A 20,890-nucleotide genomic window follows, 5' to 3' on the forward strand; every position below is an offset into this window, starting at 1 on the left:
TTGGCTGAAGGGGAAAGGACTTGTTCTGCAGTAAATACACTAGGTTTGAAATCTGCCCGGCAAACCTAGTGTATTCTGCTGCAGGACAAGACAAGGTGACAAGTTAGGAGGGGGGGGGGGGGGGGGGAATGTGTCAGGGGGGGGGGGAATGTGACAGGGGGGAATGTGACAAGGGGGGGAATGTGTCAGGGGGGGGGAATGTGACAGGGGGGGGAATGTGACAGGGGGGGGGAATGTGACAAGGGGGGGAATGTGTCAGGGGGGGGAATGTGACAAGGGGGGGAATGTGTCGGGGGGGGAATGTGACAGGGGGGGAATGTGACAAGGGGGGGAATGTGACAAGGGGGGGAATGTGACAAGGGGGGGAATGTGACAAGGGGGGCGAATGTGACAAGGGGGGGAATGTGTCAGGGGGGGGGGAATGTGACAAGGGGGGGGAATGTGACAAGGGGGGGAATGTGTCAGGGGGGGAATGTGTCAGGGGGGGGAATGTGTCAGGGGGGGGGAATGTGACAAGGGGGGGAATGTGACAGGGGGGGGGGGGGAGGAATGTGACAGGGGGGAATGTGACAGGGGGGAATGTGAAAAGGGGGAAGAATGTGACAAGGAGGGGGGAGAATGTGACAAGGAGGGGGGAGAATGTGACAAGGAGGGGGGAGAATGTGATGGGGGATGTGACAAGGGAGAGGGGGAATGTGACGGGGGAGATGTGAAATGGGCGGAGGGAGATGTGAAATTCAGTTAAAAAAATTGTACCGCTTTTGGTACAAATTTCCAGACAGAATCATACCGCCAGGGAGGTTAAGAGATATAAAGGGTAAGGTAAAGAAAAAAAAAAACTTAGTCACTAACCCTGCTATTCTTAACAAGCTTGGGTGTTGAAAGCCTTACACAGTAACATACAACATCACTTTAGGTAGTGTCACAATTTTTGCACCCAAGAGGAAAACACATAGATACATGTGCATACTAAAAGAAGATAAATGATCACTAAGCACTGCTAGACTTGCTATCAGTCGTGGAGCAATAGGTAAGCGCTTGTCAAGTGTGGGGTGCTATTCTGGAACAGCAGCTTCAAATATAGAAAAGTCCATAAAGAATAAGAATGCACTCTCCACACGGATATAATAGCTGGTCATCTGCTTGGATCTTTACTCAATCCTTAAACAGCAAGGACACAGGTGCTCGTGCACCTGCACCTGTGTCCTTGCTGTTTATTAATCCTTTAAGGACCCGGCCATTTTTTGCACATCTGACCACTGTCACTTTAAACATTAATAACTCTGGGATGCTTTTACTTTTCATTCTGATTCAGAGAGTTTTTTTGTGACATATTCTACTTTGTTAGTGGTAAAATTTCGTCGATACTTGTATCAAATGCAAAAATTAAAAAAAAATGTATTTACTTTTAAGCTCTCTGCTTATAAGGAAAATTAATATTCCAAATAAATTATATATATTGATTCACATATACAATATGTCTACTTTATGTTTGCATCATAAAGTTGACACGTGTTTTACTTGACATCAGAGGGCTTCAAAGTTCAGCAGCAATTCTCCAATTTTTTATGATTTTAAATAATAAAAGGAATATTTCAGGGTCCAGTTGAGTTTTGAATTGGGGGGCCTTCATATTAGAAATACCACAAATGACCCCATTATAAAAACTGCACCCCTAAAAGTATTCAAAATGACATTCAGAAAGTGTGTTAACCCTTTAGGTGTTTCACAGGAATAGCAGCAAATTGAAGGAGAAAATTCAAAATCTTAATTTTTTACACTCACATGTTCTTTTAGACCCAGTTTTTGAATTTTTACAAGGTGTAAAAGGAACGAAATCTTCCTAAAATGTGTAACCCAATTTCTCTCGAGTAAGGGAATACCTCAGATGTGTATGTCAAGTGCTCTGTGGGTGCACTAGAGGGCTCAGAAGGGAAGGCGAGAATGGGATCTTGGAGAGGGCGTTTTTCTGAAATGGTTTTTGGGGGCATGTCGCATTTAGGAAGCCCCTATGGTGCCAGAACAGCAAAAAAAAAAACACACACACACACACGGCATACTATTTTGGAAACTACACCCCTCAAGGAACATAACAAGGGGTCAGCTGAGCCTTAACACCCCACAAGTGTGTGAAGACTTTTTGTTAAATTTGGATGTGTGAATGATTTATATTTTTTTTTCCACAAATGCTAGTTTTCCCCCAAATTTTAATTTTTTACAAGGGGTAATAGGATAAAATGCCCCCCAAAATTTGTAACCCCATCTCTTCTGAGTATGGAAATACCCCATATGTGGATGTAAAGTGCTCTGCTGGCGCACTACAATGCTCAGAAGAGAAGGAGCACCATTGAGCTTTAGGAGAGTGAGTTTGATTGGAATAGAAGTGGGAGGCCATGTGTGTTTACAAAGACCCCCGTGGTGCCAGAACAGTGACCCCCCACCCCCACATGTGACTCCATTTTGAAAACTACATCCCTCACAGAATTTAATAAGGGGTGCAGTGAACATTTACACCCCACTGGCGTTTGACAGATCTTTCATTTTCACGGACCACTGTACTAAAAATCTGTCAGACACCTGTGGGGTGTAAATGCTCCGACATGGGGGATTGTCTGGGTCCTTAAGTGGTTAAGCTTTACTAGCTGTGTACGTCGTGATCCCGGATTAAATAAAGATCCAAGCAGATGGCCAGCTATTATCAGTGTGGTGAGTGCATTCTTTCATATTCTTTATGGACTTACTTATATAGATACAATGGGGGACATTTATCATCAGCTTTACACCACTTATATGTTCTAAATGTCCCTGCTAATTTTGCGCAATTGCATTTTTTGCGTAATTTTTGGTAGAGCATCTTTCAAAGTTGTCTACTGTTTGGTGCTCCGTACACCACTTTTTGCAGTGGAGCTGTTATTATTTCCACAAATTAAATTTAGGTTTGTTTTTGCACAAATCTACACCGCCTAATAGGATGCCAGAGCACAAAGCTTAAACCTCTCTCTGCCGCCCACTGGTTTCTATAATTGAGCAAAATTTATCAAGTCCTGTGCGCCTTTTTGGTAAATTTTGAGCAACTGTGCAAACAATACACCAAGCAAATGGGTAAAATCTCTACTACCTTACACCAACATGTCCCCCAATGAGTGTGACACAATTATTTCATATTTGGAGATATTTGGAGTGGTGGGAGAACACTGCGTGCGTTTGGCAAGTGTTTTGACCATCTGACCGATGGTTGGAAATATCAGATCTGGCATTTCATTAACTGCAGTAGTAAGAATGTTATTTACATAGTCTGGTGCACTTACCCTTATCTGTATGTGGGCAAGGCAACCCACAGGAAAATATTAGATCATGATTTGCACTAATGACACCCCCATTGTAAGACGTTTCATGGCAAAAAAAAAAATGGGGTCTCTGACAACTCAAAAGAGATATCTTGTGGAGAAAAGTCTTAAGCCAATAGACCCGGGCACCCAGAATATAAAATAACAAACAGGACTCTCTGCTTCAGTGTCCCAGTATTGCCACTCCAGTTCTCCAATTGTGTCTTTTTTCCCTGCATTGCCCTGCGCAGCAAATTGCTGGCCGCAGCAATGTCCTGCCTCGGCTGGCGACAGGCAGAGCATCTGTGTTATGCATTGTACCTGGGGGGTTGTTGCTATGTGTTTCCAAGTTCAGCACTTCAGCTTTCTTTTAGAGATGCATTGAGGGGGAATGTCAGCCATTACTTTGTGCAGTGGTCCCTTTTAAAAGGGACATAACGTTTATTTTTATTTTTTTCCATGCACAGAGCCATATGAGGGCTTGATTTCAGCACAATCAATTGTACTTTGACACCTTTCATTTTATCATAAATGTGTCTAACAAAGTGCATTATGTAAAAACACAGCACTTTTTTTAACAAAATAAGTATGCGTAGAAATTGTCCATCTCTGCCCCTTATAAAAATTTTATTTTTCTGTATAAGAGGCTGTATGAGGGCTAATTTTTTTTGCATTGTGGGACCGATTACTTATTCATTTTATTCTGTAACGTGAAGTGACTAAAAATCAGCAATTCTGGCTTTTTTTTTTTTATAACACACCTATACATACTGTTCACCATGCGGGATCATAAACATATTTTAAATAGTTTGGACAATTCTGCATGCAGGCAGTGATAAGTATGCAGCAGTGACCAAATATGTGTAATATATAAATATATATATATAATTTTTTTATATATGTAAACTGGGAAAAGGGGGAAATGTAAGTTTTTATTAGAGGATGGGCATTTATATATTTTTATTTTACACTTTATGTCCCCATAGGAGACTATTTTTATAAGCATTTTTTTTTTTTTATTGTGGTCACTGTTCAATGCTGTGCCATAGAATTGATCAGTACTATCAGCACTCTACTAGTACAGGCTGCCTAAGTCAGACTGTATCAGAAGAGGAGTAAGCAAAAAAGGACCTCTGGACACCATTTTTACTTATTGTAACCCCACGATCACGCAGGTGACTGTCTCTAGATGCAGTGATCGGCTTTGATTGGACATCTAAAGGGTTAATAAGGGACATCAGCAGTGAGTCCCAGCATCCAGTACTTACAGTCTATGAAGTGAGAGCAGTTTCTGTACATCCTGGTGCGCAAATTATCAGGGCTCTGGGACTTATGTCCGCTGTCAGGAGGGGTTAAGTCAGCCTGTTGAAGTAGTAATTGCATTAGCAATTTAAAATCCTTGTCAGAACTGTGATTATTTTTCTTTTATATCTTCTATATGGTATAGGACTGTTTAAGAAAACAGTTTGTAGCTGAGTTTTCCAACACAGTTTACCCTACATTAAGAACAGATAAGTGAACTGTAGCTTAAATTTAGGAAGTACGGACTGATGGCTTCTTGGCTTTCAATCCACACAGAATGTTCTACATCTCTCTAAAAAGCTGTGAACATTCTACTCTGGTTCTCTACATGGCAAGTTTGTTTGCTTTTAATGTTGAGAAGGCAAGTTCACAAACAGTCTGCTCTCTGTTGAGGAAGAAATGAGAGTGAGTCTGTCAAAAATCAGGCCCAAGTGTCACACTAAAAACATAAGCCTCCCCCTCCATTTGAAATGACCATATAGGTGCTACATAGCCAACTGTGTGCAGCGTGTATTAACCCCTTAACTACCACAGATGTACGTCCTAGTGTGGCAGTACCAGGGCGTACATTTACATCCTGTACATGACCGCGAGTTTCGGAGCGATAATCGGGTCATGTGCGGAAGGTCCCGGCTGCTGATAGCAGCCAGGGACCGCTGGTAGTAGCTGACATCAGTGATCATACAGATGTCTGCCATTAACCCCTCAGATGCCGCGATCAATACAGATCGTGGCAACACGGCTACATTTTATGCTGATCTGATCGCCCACGGCACAGCCGCGGGGATCAGATCAGCTGACCTGACAGACAGAGGTCCCCTCACTTGCCTCCGCCGCCTTCTAGGCTGCTTCTGCTCTGGTCTGAGATCGATTGCTATAAATATTCCTCGATGGGGACTATTAAAAATGTGAAAAATCCCCTCCCCAATAAAAATGTAAAATGTCCCTTTCCCCCCCCCCCCCCCCCCAAAAAAAAGTATTAAAAAAAATATTTAATATCGCCACGTGCATAAATGTCTGAAATATTAAAATATAATGTCAATGATCCTATACGGTGAACGGCAAAAAAAAAAAAAAAAAAGGCCCAAATTGCTGCTTTTGTCACTTTTTTTAATTAATTATAAAAGTTTTATATACGCAAATGTGGTATCAATAAAAAGTACAGATCACGGCGCAAAAAATGAGCCCTTATACCGCAGCTTATACGGAAAAATTTAAAAGTTATAGGTCAGCAAAACAGAGGGATTTTTAACTTACTAATTTGGTTAAAAAGTTTGCTATTTTTTTAAGCGCAACAGTAATAGTCAAGTGCAACACAAAAAGAGGAACACAGTCGCACAACCACCATTTGTAATTTGATCTACTTGCTTCTCAGTATAATTTCAAAAACTAACAGGTTGTTAGCATACATTTTGATAAAAAAGTACAAGCCCACTCGCCACGTCAAGGCCACCTAGTTAGTGGGTCCCTAAACTGACACTGGCGTAGCGCCCGGCGGAGACCACTGCCTCCGAGACCCCGTGCCCAACGGGGGGAGCGACCCAGTGGCCAGGCAGCCCCACTACTGTCCGACCCAGCCCCACTACTGTCCGACCAAGCCCCTGGCTCTGGGCCACCCCACAGACAAAGCATGACTGAAACAATGGCCGCCACAGAGAACCACACCAGTGTGAAACCTACCATGTGCTCACTGCCAGAGGGCTGGGAGAATGGTAGGCGGGAAACCCTTATGCAGTTTCCTCTGGCAGTGAGCACATGGTAGGTTTCATACTGGTGTGGTGATCTGCGGTGGCCATTGTTTCTGTGATGCTTTGTCTGTGGGGTGGTGCAGGCCAAAGCCAGGGGCTTGGTTGGGTAGCAGTGGGGCTGCCTGGCCACTGGGTTGTTCCCCCTGTGGGCATGGAGGCTCGGAGGCGGTGGTCGCTGCCCGGCGCTACGCCAGTGTTAGGTTAGGGACCCACTCTGACTAGGTGGCCTTGATGTGGCGAGTGGGCTTGTACTTTTTGATCAAAATGTATACTAACAACCTGTTTTTTAAATCATGCTGAAAATAGATCAAAATATAAATGGTGGATGTGCGGCTATGTTTCTCTATTTGTGTTGATCATTTTAATGGTATTGATTCAGAGAATAAAGAACACGTCAATTTTACCGTAAATTGTATGGCGTGAAAAAGAAACCTTCCAAAATTTGCAAAATTGTGATTTTCTTTTTAATTTCCCCACACAAATAGTATTTTTTGGTTGCGCCGTACATTTTATGGTAAAATGAGTGATGTCATTACAAAGGACAACTGTTTGCACAAAAAACAAGCCCTCATACTGGTCTGTTGATGAAAATTTCAAAAGTGTTAAGATTTTTAGAAGGTGAGGAAGAAAAAAACGAAAATGCAAAAATAAAAATGGCTGCGTCCATAAGTGGTTAAGTAGTTTTTTGTAAAAATGTATTTAATAGCACCCCAAGGTGGAAAAGGTTGGAAATCACTGCTCTGTAGTATGGCTCAAGCTTCGGACAGAGGGCCACATGAACTGAATCATTCATATGGCCCTTTGCTACAATCAGCCATTGGTCGTACATACCCTATTACACAGATTTTTTTGACAGGTCAAAACAACCCCATCAGCTGACCTATGAGTATTTGCTTTTCTACATCCATATTGAGATATATTGGCCTGTTGGGCTGATAAATGCCCCATGTAATAGAGCCCATTGAAGTCCTAAAACAAGTACTCTATGTTATCAGCTTGATTTCCCAGATTTTCCTTCTTGGTCTTATCTGAAGACAACATAAACTAGTGGCAGTGACCATGCTTCTAACAATTCATTACCTACATCTTTTTTATTAAGCCAATCTCATAAAATCACTATGTTCCCCACATCCCTGCTACACAGACAGCTGAAAAATATAGCAGCGTTACAGGTGTCAATCAGTGGCGGAGTCAGCGGATGTTCATGAATTTCCAGGACAACTGTGTACATACATTAGCAGGACTAGTGCACTTCGCTGGGTGTCCTTGATTTTATAAGACTACAGAGAGACATGCAAGTTATACATGCCTGGAATTAGAGTCTGCAGCACTGTGTTCTGTTCCCCTCAGAGATGGTAGCAGAAACCTGGTGACATTCTTTTTAAAAATTACCGTTCACAATTAAGACTGATCTGTTATACTGTGTCCTGGCCCATAGAAGTGTTTACCCACAGATTGCTCCTTATTGTGTCTGTAGCTTCATCATGGATTGTAGTTTCTGCTTAATTTTCCCCAACAAACTTCTTTAGGGAACCGTTTATGCAGTATCATGTATTCCACATGTAAAATTAGAGACAGTTTCTCATGTGCCTCCAGTCTTGTTATGTGTCTTGTATGACGATAGATGTGGGTATGAGTCTTGCACTTTTTACTATTCCAAATGAAAGTGCTAATCTCCTATGGTGTTTAGAAGTCCCTTGTAGAAAGGAGATTCCATAAAGAGGGTTGTTCCAATGACAAAAAGCTTTGTCAAGGAGCGTATGGAGGCATGTGCAGGTTTATCATTTTTCTGTCCTGCAGCCTGGGCATAATGCTTATCACCAAAGTACCCCTTTATGCCTTACCGGAGACCCCTTTCTTTCAGTAATGTGCTGATTTAAAGAAGTGATCTATCATATCAGCTATTTAAGTAATAAGATAACACATCCGTAAAAAAAAATATATAAATTTTAATGTGGAATAAATGACCCTATGTAATAAATAATCTCACTGTGTCTGGCTTTCCTTGCTGTTCTGCAATTCCCATGTAGAAACAGTCCCTCTATCCTGAAAAAAAAAGACAAAATTTGTAACATCTCCAGTTGGCAAGGAAAGTTTGCTTTAAATTCATTGTAAAATTATCAGTGCTCTATAAACTCTCAACAGTAATTGCAGAAAACTAATAAGTCATCAACTTTTACAGCATGACAACAAAGGTGTCAGCTAACAGTGATTCCCCATACACGCTGAGGGAGAGGGGAGAGAGAAGCGAATGTTAAAATTCAGCATGCACAATCCATCTTTCCAGTCACTTGAGAGGGCTCCATTCGCAGAAGATTGTAAACCAGTCCTGCCTGAAATCAGCTGGTTCAAGGAAGGAAACAACTTACCTTTATATTAATTCCAAACCCAGCTAAATTCAGACGCAATGCATCACAGGCCTTCATCAGAGGGTCTCTGTCTTTAACCATCTGTTTCCGCCTTTCCTTTTGCTGCGCTACCTCTTCCATAGAATACGGCATATCTTGCACTGTCTCTTCAGTTACTAGAGCATAATTACGAACTTTGCTTCTGAAGTCTACAATTTCATCAACCACATTTAATAGAAGAGCAGAATTTTTGCCTTCTACAGCAGTCTATTTATAAAAGAGAGACAGAAGAAACAAGGAATTACTCTTCAATGCACTGTTGAATATCACAAAGTCCCTTTATAATATTTTGAGTACTGACTGCATATAAAGAAAATTCATCATGTTCCATGTTATGCTTCTGGTCAATATATAACATGTAGATCATTAGTTATAGATACACAGAAAAATATATACATATAATGGCAGTGGAGATAAGGCAACATGACATTTGTTTAGTAAGCACTTGCAGGGGTACTCCGGTGGAAAACAGATGTGTAAATTACTTCTATTAAAAAATCTTAATACTTCCAGTACTTATTAGCTGCTGTATACTAAATAGGAAATTATTTTCTTTTTGGAACACAGAGCTTTCTGCTGAAATCTATGTCCATTTTAGGAACTGTCCAGAGTAGGAGAAAATCCCCATAGCAAACATATGCTGCTCTGGACAGTTCCTAAAATGGACAGAGAGCACTTTGCTCGTGATGTCAGCAGAGAGCACTGTGTTCCAAAACGAAAATAATTTCCTCTGTAGTATTCAGCAACTAATAAGTACTGGAAGGATTAAGATTTTTTAATAGAAGTAATTTACAAATCTGTTTAACTTTCTGGCACCAGTTGATTTAAAAAAAATGTTTAAAGTTTTCCACCGGAGTACCCCTTTAAATGGGTCTTCCCATGAAAGTAATTACTAAACAGAACATGTTAAAATAGGTTATTTTGCAATATAAGTGCATTTAAAATATTTCTGTGTACAGATAGTATACACTGGTGTTATAGTAGTGCCCCTATATTTACCCCTATATACAGTGAACATGTATTTGCTGTCCTTCTGATCCCTGGCTCTATCTAGGCACCAGGAATTCTCTCTTGTGATGTGGCCCATTTAATTTAGTTATGCTTTTTCTCTACTCTGAGAAGTAGAGCACGTGCAGTTCGCCTCTGACAAGCAGAGAACTGCACCAAATGCAATGCACTATAAAAGAACAAACAAAGGAGATGTTCGAGTAGCAGAAAAAAAGTGATTTTTGTGATGAATTATTAAAGTGAGGTTTCAGGGTAATGCCTGAAGTAGTGTGTGTAACTTGGATGGTGGAATGTCACTTCCTATAAAACTAATCTGTAGCACAAGTCAAGACCTAGAAGAATATTATAATTTCCTTGCCATGGAAAATAAATATTTTGACATGAGGGTCAGCCTCTTCCTGCTGTGTTTTTTTTTTCCATTGAGTTTTTTTTTTTTTTTTTTTTATAGTTTAGGACAAGGACTACATAAAGTTATATGCCGAGATGGCATCCAGTAGTTACAATGTAATTTTGTAAAAAAGTATAAGGAATTGTGGCTGCAACATCCCTTTATCTGAAGCATAAGGACAAACAAAAACAATGGTGATCAAATGTAGATTATGCATACATGCACTCAAATGCAGTGTACGTTTGAGAGTACTAAATGATGGTAGAAATAATAAGTGCATCTGTAAAGCACAAGTTAAAGGGGTACTCTGCTTCTCAACATTTGGAACAAACTGTTCCGAATGCTGGAGCTTGTGATGTCATAGCCCCTCCCCCCTCATGACGTCACGTCCTGCTTCCTCAATGCAAGTCTATGGGAGGCGGCGGCGTCACAGCTGTCACTCCCCCTCCTATAAACTTTGATATAGGGGCGGGGCTATGACATCACGAACTCCCGGCGATTGCTCCAGCGTTTGGAACAGTCTGTTCCAAACGCTGAGCAGGGGAGTACCCCTTTAAAGGGGTACTCCGGCCCTGAGAAATCTTATCCCCTATCCAAAGGATAAGATGTCTCACCGCGGGGGTCCAGCCGCTGGGGACCCCCGCAATCTTGTGTCCGCTACCAGCCTGTTTGAGCTGCACGCCGCAGTGCCAGCTCACAAACATCCGGGTGGCGACCTGTGCAGAGGAAAAGTTGAATAGTTGCCCATAGCAACCAATAAGATTGATTCTTTCATTTTTAAAGAGGTCTGAAAGAAAAAAAAAAAAAGCAAGCTATGGGCAACTGGTCAACTTTTTCCTCTTAGCACATGCCAGTGAACACATGCAGATGAAACCACACCCCTATGAATTCACAAATGGCTGTGCATTGTTGCCGGTGTTATCAGCAACATCGCACAGCACTGTCTGGTTTTGACGGTATGCATTTACCGACCTGAGGGAGCGTGGCCTTAAAGTTTTCAAACATAGTACATTGAAATAAAAATATATTAAATAAAACCTAACATTACATATTTCTAACATTAAAGGACATCTGCAGCGTGATTAACACTTATCCCCTATCCACAGGATAGGGGATAAGTGTTTGATCGAGGGGGGTCCGACCGCTGGGACCCCCTGTGATCTCCTGTATGGGGCCGCGGCTGTCCCGTGCAGGGGGCCTGCCGGCCGCAGCATGACGTTTCAGCCGTCACGCCTCCTCCATACATCTCTATGGGAGAGGCGGGGAGGCAGAGTTTGTGCCTCCCCGCCTCCCCCATAGAACTGTATGGGGACGGGGAGGAGACGGGGCGTCACCGTCGACCTCTAGGTCAATGCTACGCGCCTTAGCGCTCACCATGAGCGCTAATGGCGGTGCCCCGTTAGGGAGATCTCGGGGGGTCCCAGCAGTCAGACCCCCTGCAATCAAACACTTATCCCCTATCCTGTGGATAGGAGATAAGTGTCATACCGCTGCAGTTGTCCTTTAAAAGTTATTTGTAAACTGGGGGAGGGAAGGAAGGATGCCGCAGCGCAATTCTTAAGAAAATATATGCACTTTGCGACTCTTTGGACATTAAAAGGGGTATTCCAGGAAAAAAAACACACACACATATATATATATATATATATATATATATATATATATATATATATATATATATATATATATTACTTCAATTAAGAAATCTTAATCCTTCAAATAATTATCAGCTGCTGAAGTTGAGTTATTCTTTTCTGTCTGGCAACAGTGCTCTCTGCTGACATCTCTGCTTGTCTCGGGAACTGCACAGAGTAGAAGAGGTTTGCTATGGGGATTTGCTTCTACCTTGGACAGTTCCCAAGACAGGTGTCATCAGAGAGCACTTAGACAGAAAAGAACAACTCAACTTCAGCAGCTCATAAGTACTGAAAGGATTAAGATTTTTTAATAGAAGTAATTTACAAATCTGTTTAACTTTGTGGAGCCAGTTGATATAATATATATATATATATCATATCAACTGGCTCCACAAAGTGTGTATATATATATATATATAAAAAGTTTTTTCCTGGATAACCCCTTTAACAATAAAAAAATCACTTAGCAGGTCACATCTGGTGTGCCAACTTTATATTTCCTTTAAAAAAAAAAATGGACTACTGGCCCATCTTGCCTGCTCTTATGTTATTTCTTTTGTTTTTAACTTGGGAAAGATATGTTTATCACAGGCATGTTTACATTTACATACTATGGATTTACCAACCACATGTTCCAAGCATATACTACTCTCAGTAAAATAATATTTTCCCACATTGCTTCTGATGTCCCCACCCAACTAATCTCACATTATGCCCCTTTGTTCTTCTGATTAGTTTCTTATTAAAAACACTTCCCTTTTGAACCTTGTTTAACCCTTTAACACATTTAAAGATTTCATTCACCCCCCCCCTCAAGCCCTCAAGATTTTATAGATTTAGTTCTTCAAGTCTTTCCGTAGAAAAGAAATTCACTTAAGAGTCACTTCTCCCCCTGCACTGATCATTTATTCTCAATTAGCTGCTAATATTAATCTCGAAAGATCAATTGGATTATCAGCCCACTGAGGGATCAATTACATGATGCCAACAGATGTCTATGGAGAGGGGAGGAGGAATGGGGTGGAGTAAGATAGAGTTTTAGTTTCTTTGGATTCCCATCATATACCCATGACAGCTGCAACTGAGTGGCAATCTTTTTACACTAACCTAATATACAGTTATATAGTGCGGGTGATACTCTTTAAAACTCTTTTAACCTTGTTCCAATAGGTGCACTAATTCTTGAGATATCTTTCTCAATTATGCACAATGGAGATAGGCTCCTGCACTTTCAGTAACCTGTTTGCGGTCCCCTGGGTTCCTCTCTTCTTCACTCTTATGTCAGCTGGATGGGGTCACAGGGGAGTGGGACACGGAAGGAGAAGCCCATCTCCATTGCGCAGAACTGAAAAGGAGCATTGAGCAATGAGGATTACTGTATTTTTCGCCGTATAAGACGCACTTTTTCTTCCCCAAAACTGGGGGGAAAAAGTCGGTGCATCTTATACGGCGAATACACCCCTATCGCAGCGGTCCCTGCGGCCATCAACGGCCGGGACCCGCGGCTAATATAGGACATCACCGAACGCGGTGATGCCCTGTATTAACCCTTCAGACGCGGCGATCAAAGCTGACCGCCGCATCTGAAGGGAAAGTGATTTCACCGCGGCGGTCCCGAACAGCCCGACTGAATAGCCGGGTTAGTGCTTACAGGACACCGGGAGGGACCTTACCTGCCTCCTTGGCGTTTTCTCCGTTCAGGGGTCCCCTGTATGGCCGGCGCTCTCCTTCCTAGTCATCATGTCGTCGCGTACGTGCGTCAGCGTGCGTAACGACGTGATGGCGGCGACGGAGAGCAAGGATACCCGGCCGGCAGCAGAGACGTTCCGGAGCGACGGGGACACGGCGACAGCGATGGAGCGACATCCAGGGCAGCGGTGACGGGTCCGGAGCGGCGGGGACACGTGAGTATTACCTCCTATGCAGTGGTCTTCAATCTGCAGCCCTCCAGATCTGCAGCCAACGGCTGTCCGTGCATGTTGGGAGTTGTAGTTTTGCAACATCTGGAGGTCCGCAGGTTGAAGACCACTATTGGGTTTAAAATCTTTATTTTTTTAGACTTTGCACCTATAAATTGGGTGCGTCTTATATGCCGGTGCATCCTATAGGACGAAAAATACGGTATATCTCAAGAATGATTATTGGAATGGAGTAAAAAGTAGATTTTGTTATGCTTGCCATAAAATCTCTTTCTCGGAGGGGACACAGCCGACACTAGGCAATACAAAAAGAAAGTCAGCCCCCCCTGGCAGGATATACCCCGCCTACTGACTCTGAGCTAATCAGTTTCGTTCATTCAACTCGTTCCGTCTGGGCCTCCTGGTAAAACTTGGTAAAAGTGTGCAAGGACGACCAGGTGACCACCTTACAGACTTGCAAGGCCGAAGCCCTATTGTGGAGAGCCCAGGAGGCCCAGATGGAATGGGTCGAATGAGCCGAGACCCGGAAAGGCGGAGTCTTCCCTTTGCAGCGGTAGGCTTCCAAGATGGTGGAACGGATCCACTGCAGAAGTCCCTTACGACGACCCTCCGGAAGCACAAACAAAGAGTCACACTGACGGAAAGATGAAGTGACCGAAAGGTAGATCTGAACAGCCCGAACTACGTCAAGACAATGAAGCAAGCATTCCCTGGGATGGGACGGAGCTGGGCAGAAGGATGGAAAAACGATATCCTCATTCAGGTGAAAGAAAGAGACCACCTTAGGTAAAAAGGTGGGGATCGGCCAGAAAACGACTTTATCCTGGTGCAGGACCAGATATGGGGGAACGGCAGGAGAGAGCCGCCAACTCAGAAACCCTCCGGATGGAAGTGACCGCAATAAGAAAGGCCAACTACCAGGAAAGGATGCAAAGAGAAACGTCACGGAGGGGTTCAAAGGGAGCACCTTGTAATGCAAAGAGAACCAGATTCAGATCCCACGGAGGAGCTGCATGAGCTACTTTCTGCAGAAAGGTGCGGATGTGAGGATCGGACTCCAGGGGGCGCTGAAAGAGAATATAGAGAGCAGACACCTGACCCTTAAGAGAACTGGGGGCCAACTACAGCCCAGACTGTAGAAAGGAAAGCATGAGAACTGAACACCTTATGAGAGCCACGGGAGCGGCGGAAATAAACTTCTGGAGCTGGGTCCGAAGTTTAGGGGTCCTCTAGGCAAAAAGTGTCCCTGATGGCTGTCCACCATGTCGGACACACTGGTGCAGTCCTCTGGATTAGAGGCAGGACCCACAAGTCCCCAGGAGAACGGGAGCGGGTGGAAGCAGCCTTAGATGAAGGCGAGGCAGACCTGCATTTTAGTTTTGGAGATAGAGAGAAATAGATAGATAGATAGATCCTGTGCAGATTTGATGCGCAGGATTTGTAACTGCAGATTAGAAGCTGTGCTCAGTTATTTAGTTTACACTGAAATCTGCAGCAGAAAAATTGTGTGCATCAAATCTGCGTACGTGTGAACGTACCCTTAACCTGTTAAGAACCCAGGGCGTACCTGTACGTCCTGAGTCCACTCCCATTCTATAACGCGGGGCCACGGCGGGTCGGGCCCGGCCTCTAACAATGGCCGGACCCGTGGCTAATAGCGCACGCCATTGATCGCGGTGCCGCGTGCTACTAACCCTTTAGACACGCCAAAGTTGAATGCCGCGTCTAAAGTGAAACCATGGCGGTTAGCTCAGGGAGCTTTTCGGGATCGCCGTGGCAAAATCACGGCATCCTGAACTGCTTACAAGACAGCCCGAGTATCCCTACCTGCCTCCATGCTGTCCGATCACCGAATGACTGCTCAGTGCCTGAGATCCCGGCATGAGCAGTCAAGCGGCAGAATCATCGATCAGTGGTTTCCTATGAGAAACCAGTGATCAATGTAAAAGATCAGTGTGTGCAGTGTTATAGGTCCCTATGGGAGCTATAACACTGCAAAAAAAAAAAAAAAAGTGAACATTTTTTTTGAATAAAGATCATTTAACCCCTCCCCTAATAAAAGTTTGAATCACCCCCCTTTTCCCTTTAAAAAAAATAAACAGTGTAAATAAAAACAAACATATGTGGTATCGCTGCGTGCGGAAATGTCCAAATTATAAAAATATATTATTAATTAAACCGCACGGTCAATGGCGTACGCGCAAAAAAATTCAAAAGTCCAAAATAGTGAATTTTTGGTCACTTTTTATATCATGAAAAAAATTTATAAAAAGCGATAAATACGTCCTATTAATGCAAAAATGGTACTGCTAAAACTTCAGATCACGGCGCAAAAAATTAGTCCTCATACCGCCCCATATGCGGAAAAATAAAGTTTTAGGGGTCAGAAGATGACAATTTTAAACGTATTAATTTTCCTGCATGTAATTATGATTTTTTCCAGAAGTAAGACAAAATCAAACCTATATAAGTAGGGTATCATTTTAATCGTATAGACCTACAGAATAAAGATAAGGTGTCATTGATTTTATTTTCTGTTTTGCCGTACATTTTTGGGTAAAATGACTAACGTCATTACAAAGTAGAATTGGTGGCGCAAAAAATAAGCCATCATATGGATTTTTTAAAGGCAAGGAGGAAAAAACGAAAATGCAAAAACGGAAAAACCCCGGGTCCTTAAGGGGTTAAAGTCGATCACCAGGGCTGGGGGGGGGGGGGATGATGTTCAGAGTCACCGGGATGTGTGGTTGTGTGAATGTATGCTAGTCTGTCGGTGTGGGGCTTCTCTGGGCGGTCATGGGAAGGCTCTCTCCCTATGTGTATGATTACTTTTAGTTGTCTTCTCCCTGCAATTCTGATGGAGTTGCCTTGTGGCCTAACGGAGGCAATGGTTGGGTGCTACACGTTATTGTTTGGTTGTATATTTTTTGCACTAAAATTAGATAAATACTTTAAAAAAAATAAAAATAAAAAAAGTCGATCACCAGCCTGTCCAGAGGAAAAGTTGCTGAGTTACCCATAGCAACCAATCAGATCGCTTCTTTCATTTTTGAAAAGGCCTCTGAAAAATGAAAGAAGCGATGTGATTGGTTGCTATGGGCAACTCAGCAGCTTTTCCTTTGGACAGGTTTTGACAAATCTCCCCTATATGTATAGTTAGATTAATGGAGATGATCCTGCTGTCTGTTTCCCTTTAAAGAATAGGGGTGTTTTTCATAATATGCTGTCTTGTTTTGATTAAATGAGGAGTAGACAACATAGCCCCAAAGCAATTACCTGCTTCTCTTTCTGAGAAATTCCCAAAAGATCCAAAAATTGTTCCACATAAGCCACAATGGCACCATAAACCAGAGGGCTACGAGCCTGAGGCGTACCCTGCAATAGATAAAAATGTTTAGTGTTCTGTTTATTTAAATAACATGGATGCTACCTGATGTTTCCTACTATGTCATTACAAATCTAAAAGAATACATTGATCCAATATTCAGAAAAACACAATTGACACTAGCAGAACATTAAAAGCCCAAAAACTTGATTTATTTTGCCCATGAGAGCAAATACCCAAGTGTGTCAAAACATCGAGCTCCTTCAAGATTGTTGTAAGGTCAATGGCTTTAATCAAGGCTATTTCTATTGTCTAACAGGTGACAACTAACGGATGAGCCTTCAAATCTTTATATTAGGTCATCCCCATTATACAATGTAACTTCTATACTAACTATAAATATAAGCTACAGTATATGCAATACCCTTACAATGTTTTTGTAGTCATGATTTTCTTTATCCTGAAAAAGGACATTACTTTAAATGGTTTATGTATTAGGAAAAAATTGTGATAAGTGTAAAATATTTCCACCTTGTAGCAAAATATCTTAACAGAGCGACAGAAAGAATGATTTATAAAAAAATTTTCTTATCCAGACAATTTTCGCACAGCTCAGCTGAAAAAGGAATGCTGTATTATCAGCCGAGAACTCTGCCAGCTACAGAAACTACCATATCTAAGAAGATACAAGAACATATCCAGCACATGCCTGAGCTTAAAATTCCCATCTTAAAGTACTTTAGAACTAGCAGCAACCCATAGGGCACCCTTGAGCCTGCTGGTGTGGACAGCTGCCATCTTTAGATTACATCCTGATGTGTTACCTTGGAAACGGTCTTAAGCTGTCGGTTGCCATGGTGAATGAGGTCCATAACGGCATCAACAGCTCGTAGGGTGTCAAAGTCATCTGCAAACGCTGCTTTAACATTCACTTTAGTTTCATTCAGGCTTTTTGACAAGGAAAGAAGACATTTTGTCACAAGACGGTTATTCCAGCAGATTTACTGTATAATGTATATAGGAAAGTAGACCAGTTACAGACAGAAAAGAAGGAAAACATTAAAAAAAATTACCTTTGCCAAAGTATATCCTCCTGTATAGGTTCACAGATAAGCTGACCTTTGAGATAGGCATTGGCATCGTTCATAAAAGAAGAAATCATTTTAAGGGTGCTCGTGGCTTCATTCATGGAATCCTTACTGTACTCAACAGCTAGGGTAAAAAAAATATAAAAAATTATAAAAACACCATAGATAATCTGATTATCTGTTGCAGGTAGGTTTAATGGTTTTCTTTGTAAAATAATGTGGCTCTGGGGTTCCTGCCTTTGCGTCATAGAAGTTCACTTTCTGAAGTCACACTGACAGTATGTCCTGGAATGTCCTGGGTTACTTGAAATGAGGGCTAAAATAAGTCTGGACGTACTGGGCCAGATTTGTTTGTGACAAAAAGTGATACACATGCCATGCACCACATTTATGTTTTAGACAGTTGTCCGACAAGGAAGTATGGGCTAGCAGAAAGGAGTTGTGGCAAAAGAAAAATGAAATATGGCTCACACTTTCAAGCCAACCTGTTTGTCTAATATTAGTCTAGATAGTCCAAAAATAAGGAGATTTTTTATTTACTTACCATAAAATCTCTTTCTTTGAGGATCCATTGGGGGACACAGACCGTGGGTGTATGCTGCTGTCTCTAGGAGGTGTGACACTATGGTAATAAAAAAAGTCGGCTCCTCCCAGTAGGATATACCGACCTCCAGGCCCTGAGCTAATCCGTTTTAGTTCCAGAGCAATAGGAGAGGACCGACAGGTCAAAGAAAACCCAAACTGTCCGAGAACCAGAAGAAAAAATACAACTGAACACACCCTCGGACAGAGAACCGAAGAAAACCCCAAAAAAGGGTGGGAGCTGTGTCCCCCAATGGATCTTCCGAGAAAGAGATTTTACGGTAAGTAAATAAAAAATCTCCTTTTCTCTATCGGCTCCATTGGGGGACACAGACCTTGGGACGTACCAAAGCCGTCCCTTGGGTGGGCAGATAAGCAGTCAGGTAGACTGCCGTTCCACGGCCGCCTGCAACACTTTACAGCCCAGACTATCATCAGCCGATGCGAAGGTATGAACCCGGTAGAACCTCGAGAAAGTGTGCAAAGACGACCAGGTAGCCGCCTTGCAAATCTGTGAGGCCGAGGCTCTGTTCTGGAAAGGGTAGAATGAGCCACAACCCTGAAGGGAGGAATCTTCCCTTTACAGCGATAGGCTTCCGAAATGGCAGACAGAATCCACCGAGAAATGGTGGCCTTGGAAGCAGGTTGTCCCTTACGACGACCTTCCTTGAGGACGAAAAAGGAATCACACTGACGAAAAGAAAAAGTAATAGAGAGATATTACCTAACAGCCCGAACCACATCCAGTTTGTGGAGTAAATGCTCCTTAGGATGAGAAGGAGCGGGACAAAAAGACGGGAGGACAAAGTCCTCATTGAGATGAAAGGCCGAAACCACCTTAGGCAAAAAGGAAGGATCTGGCCGGAAAGCAACCTTGTCCTGGTGGAGCACTAGAAACGGAGAACGGCAGGAGAGAGCTGCCAATTCAGACACCCTCCAGATGGAGGTGATAGCAACAAGAAACGCCACTTTCCAAGAAAGGAGGCGAGAGACACCTCTCTAAGGGGCTCAAAGGGTTCACCCTGGAGGGCACTCAGAACCAGATTCAAGTCCCAAGGGGGAGAGGGTGACCGATAAGAAGGAACAGCATGCGCCACTCCTTAAAGGAAGGTCCGGACATGAGAATTAGAAGCAAGAGGCCGCTGGAAAAGAATAGCAAGGGCCGAAACCTGACCTTTAAGGGAACTGAGAGACAACCCCAGTTCCAAACCCGACTGCAAAAAGGAGAGAAGACGGGGAACCGAGAAGGTTACAGGGGATAAGTCCTGAGCTTCACACCAATGAAAATAAAGACCGCTAAGTACGGTGGTAAATTCTTGCGGAGGAGGGCTTACGAGCCCTGAGCATGGTGTGAATGACTTGGGAAGAGAATCCGCGGGCCCTCAAAACCACGGTCTCAACAGCCACGCCGTCAAATGCAGCGACTGTAAATTGGGGTGGCAAAGAGGACCCTGAGAGAGCAGGTCCGGACGGAGCGGAAGGCGCAATGGAGCGTCATCCAGGAGCCTGACTGCGTCGGCGTACCACGACCTTCGGGCCAATCTGGAGCTACCAGAATGGCGGGGACGTCCTCTGTTTTGAGCTTCCTCAGAACCCTGGGAAGTAGCGGAAGGGGAGGGAACAGATAGGGTTGGGCCAACCCCACCCAAGGAATCACTAGGGCGTCCACGGCCAGAGCCTGAGGGTCCTGGGACTTGGACACAAAAGGAAGGATCTTCCAATTGTGCCGGGATGCGAAGAGGCCCACGTCCAGAAAGCCCCAGAGGTCGCAGAGTTGCGCGAAGACCTCTGGATGTAGAGACCACTCGCCGGGGTCGGGTGAGGACCGGCTGAGGAAGTCCGCTTCCCAGTTGAGCACCCCCGGAATGTGAATCGCCGAAATGGCCGGAACCTTGCTTTCCGCCCAGATGAGAATCTTTGTCACCTCGGCCATGGCTGCCGAGATGCGAGTGCTGCCTTGTCGATTTATGTACGCCACGCCCGTGGCGTTGTCCGGCTGGACGCGGACAGGACGGGACTGAAGCCGGGACTCCCAATGAAGAAGACAAAGAAGAATCGCCCGTAATTCCAATATGTTTATCGGAAGAAGGGCCTCTCGGGGAGACCAGAGTCCCTGAACCGTCCAATCCCTGAACACACCGCCCCAGCCCGACAGGCTG

At 43.4% G+C, this 20,890-nt stretch overlaps 1 protein-coding gene across 7 annotated transcripts in view; it reads right to left on the reverse strand.

The window, feature by feature from the left end:
* Positions 1–7,266: 7,266 nt before the first annotated feature.
* The window catches only part of CARS2 (cysteinyl-tRNA synthetase 2, mitochondrial), a 134,579-nt gene continuing 120,955 nt past the window's right edge, over positions 7,267–20,890 (reverse strand). For 3 of the 7 annotated variants that reach the window (XM_056555756.1, XM_056555758.1, XM_056555762.1), the window contains exons 11-15: positions 18,135–18,273; positions 17,886–18,009; positions 17,013–17,111; positions 8,746–8,991; positions 7,283–8,422 (exon numbers count right to left, since the gene is read on the reverse strand). In XM_056555756.1, the coding sequence (XP_056411731.1) occupies positions 8,363–8,422; positions 8,746–8,991; positions 17,013–17,111; positions 17,886–18,009; positions 18,135–18,273 (668 nt within the window). In that variant the 3' untranslated portion in view covers positions 7,283–8,362. Of the gene's footprint in view, positions 8,423–8,745; positions 8,992–17,012; positions 17,112–17,885; positions 18,010–18,134; positions 18,274–20,890 lie in introns of all 7 variants that reach the window. The other 4 variants (XM_056555761.1, XM_056555760.1, XM_056555759.1 and 1 more) reach the window with 3 other exon arrangements.

The sequence above is a fragment of the Hyla sarda genome, chromosome 2 (assembly GCF_029499605.1).
Source record: "Hyla sarda isolate aHylSar1 chromosome 2, aHylSar1.hap1, whole genome shotgun sequence".
Taxonomy (NCBI): domain Eukaryota; kingdom Metazoa; phylum Chordata; class Amphibia; order Anura; family Hylidae; genus Hyla; species Hyla sarda.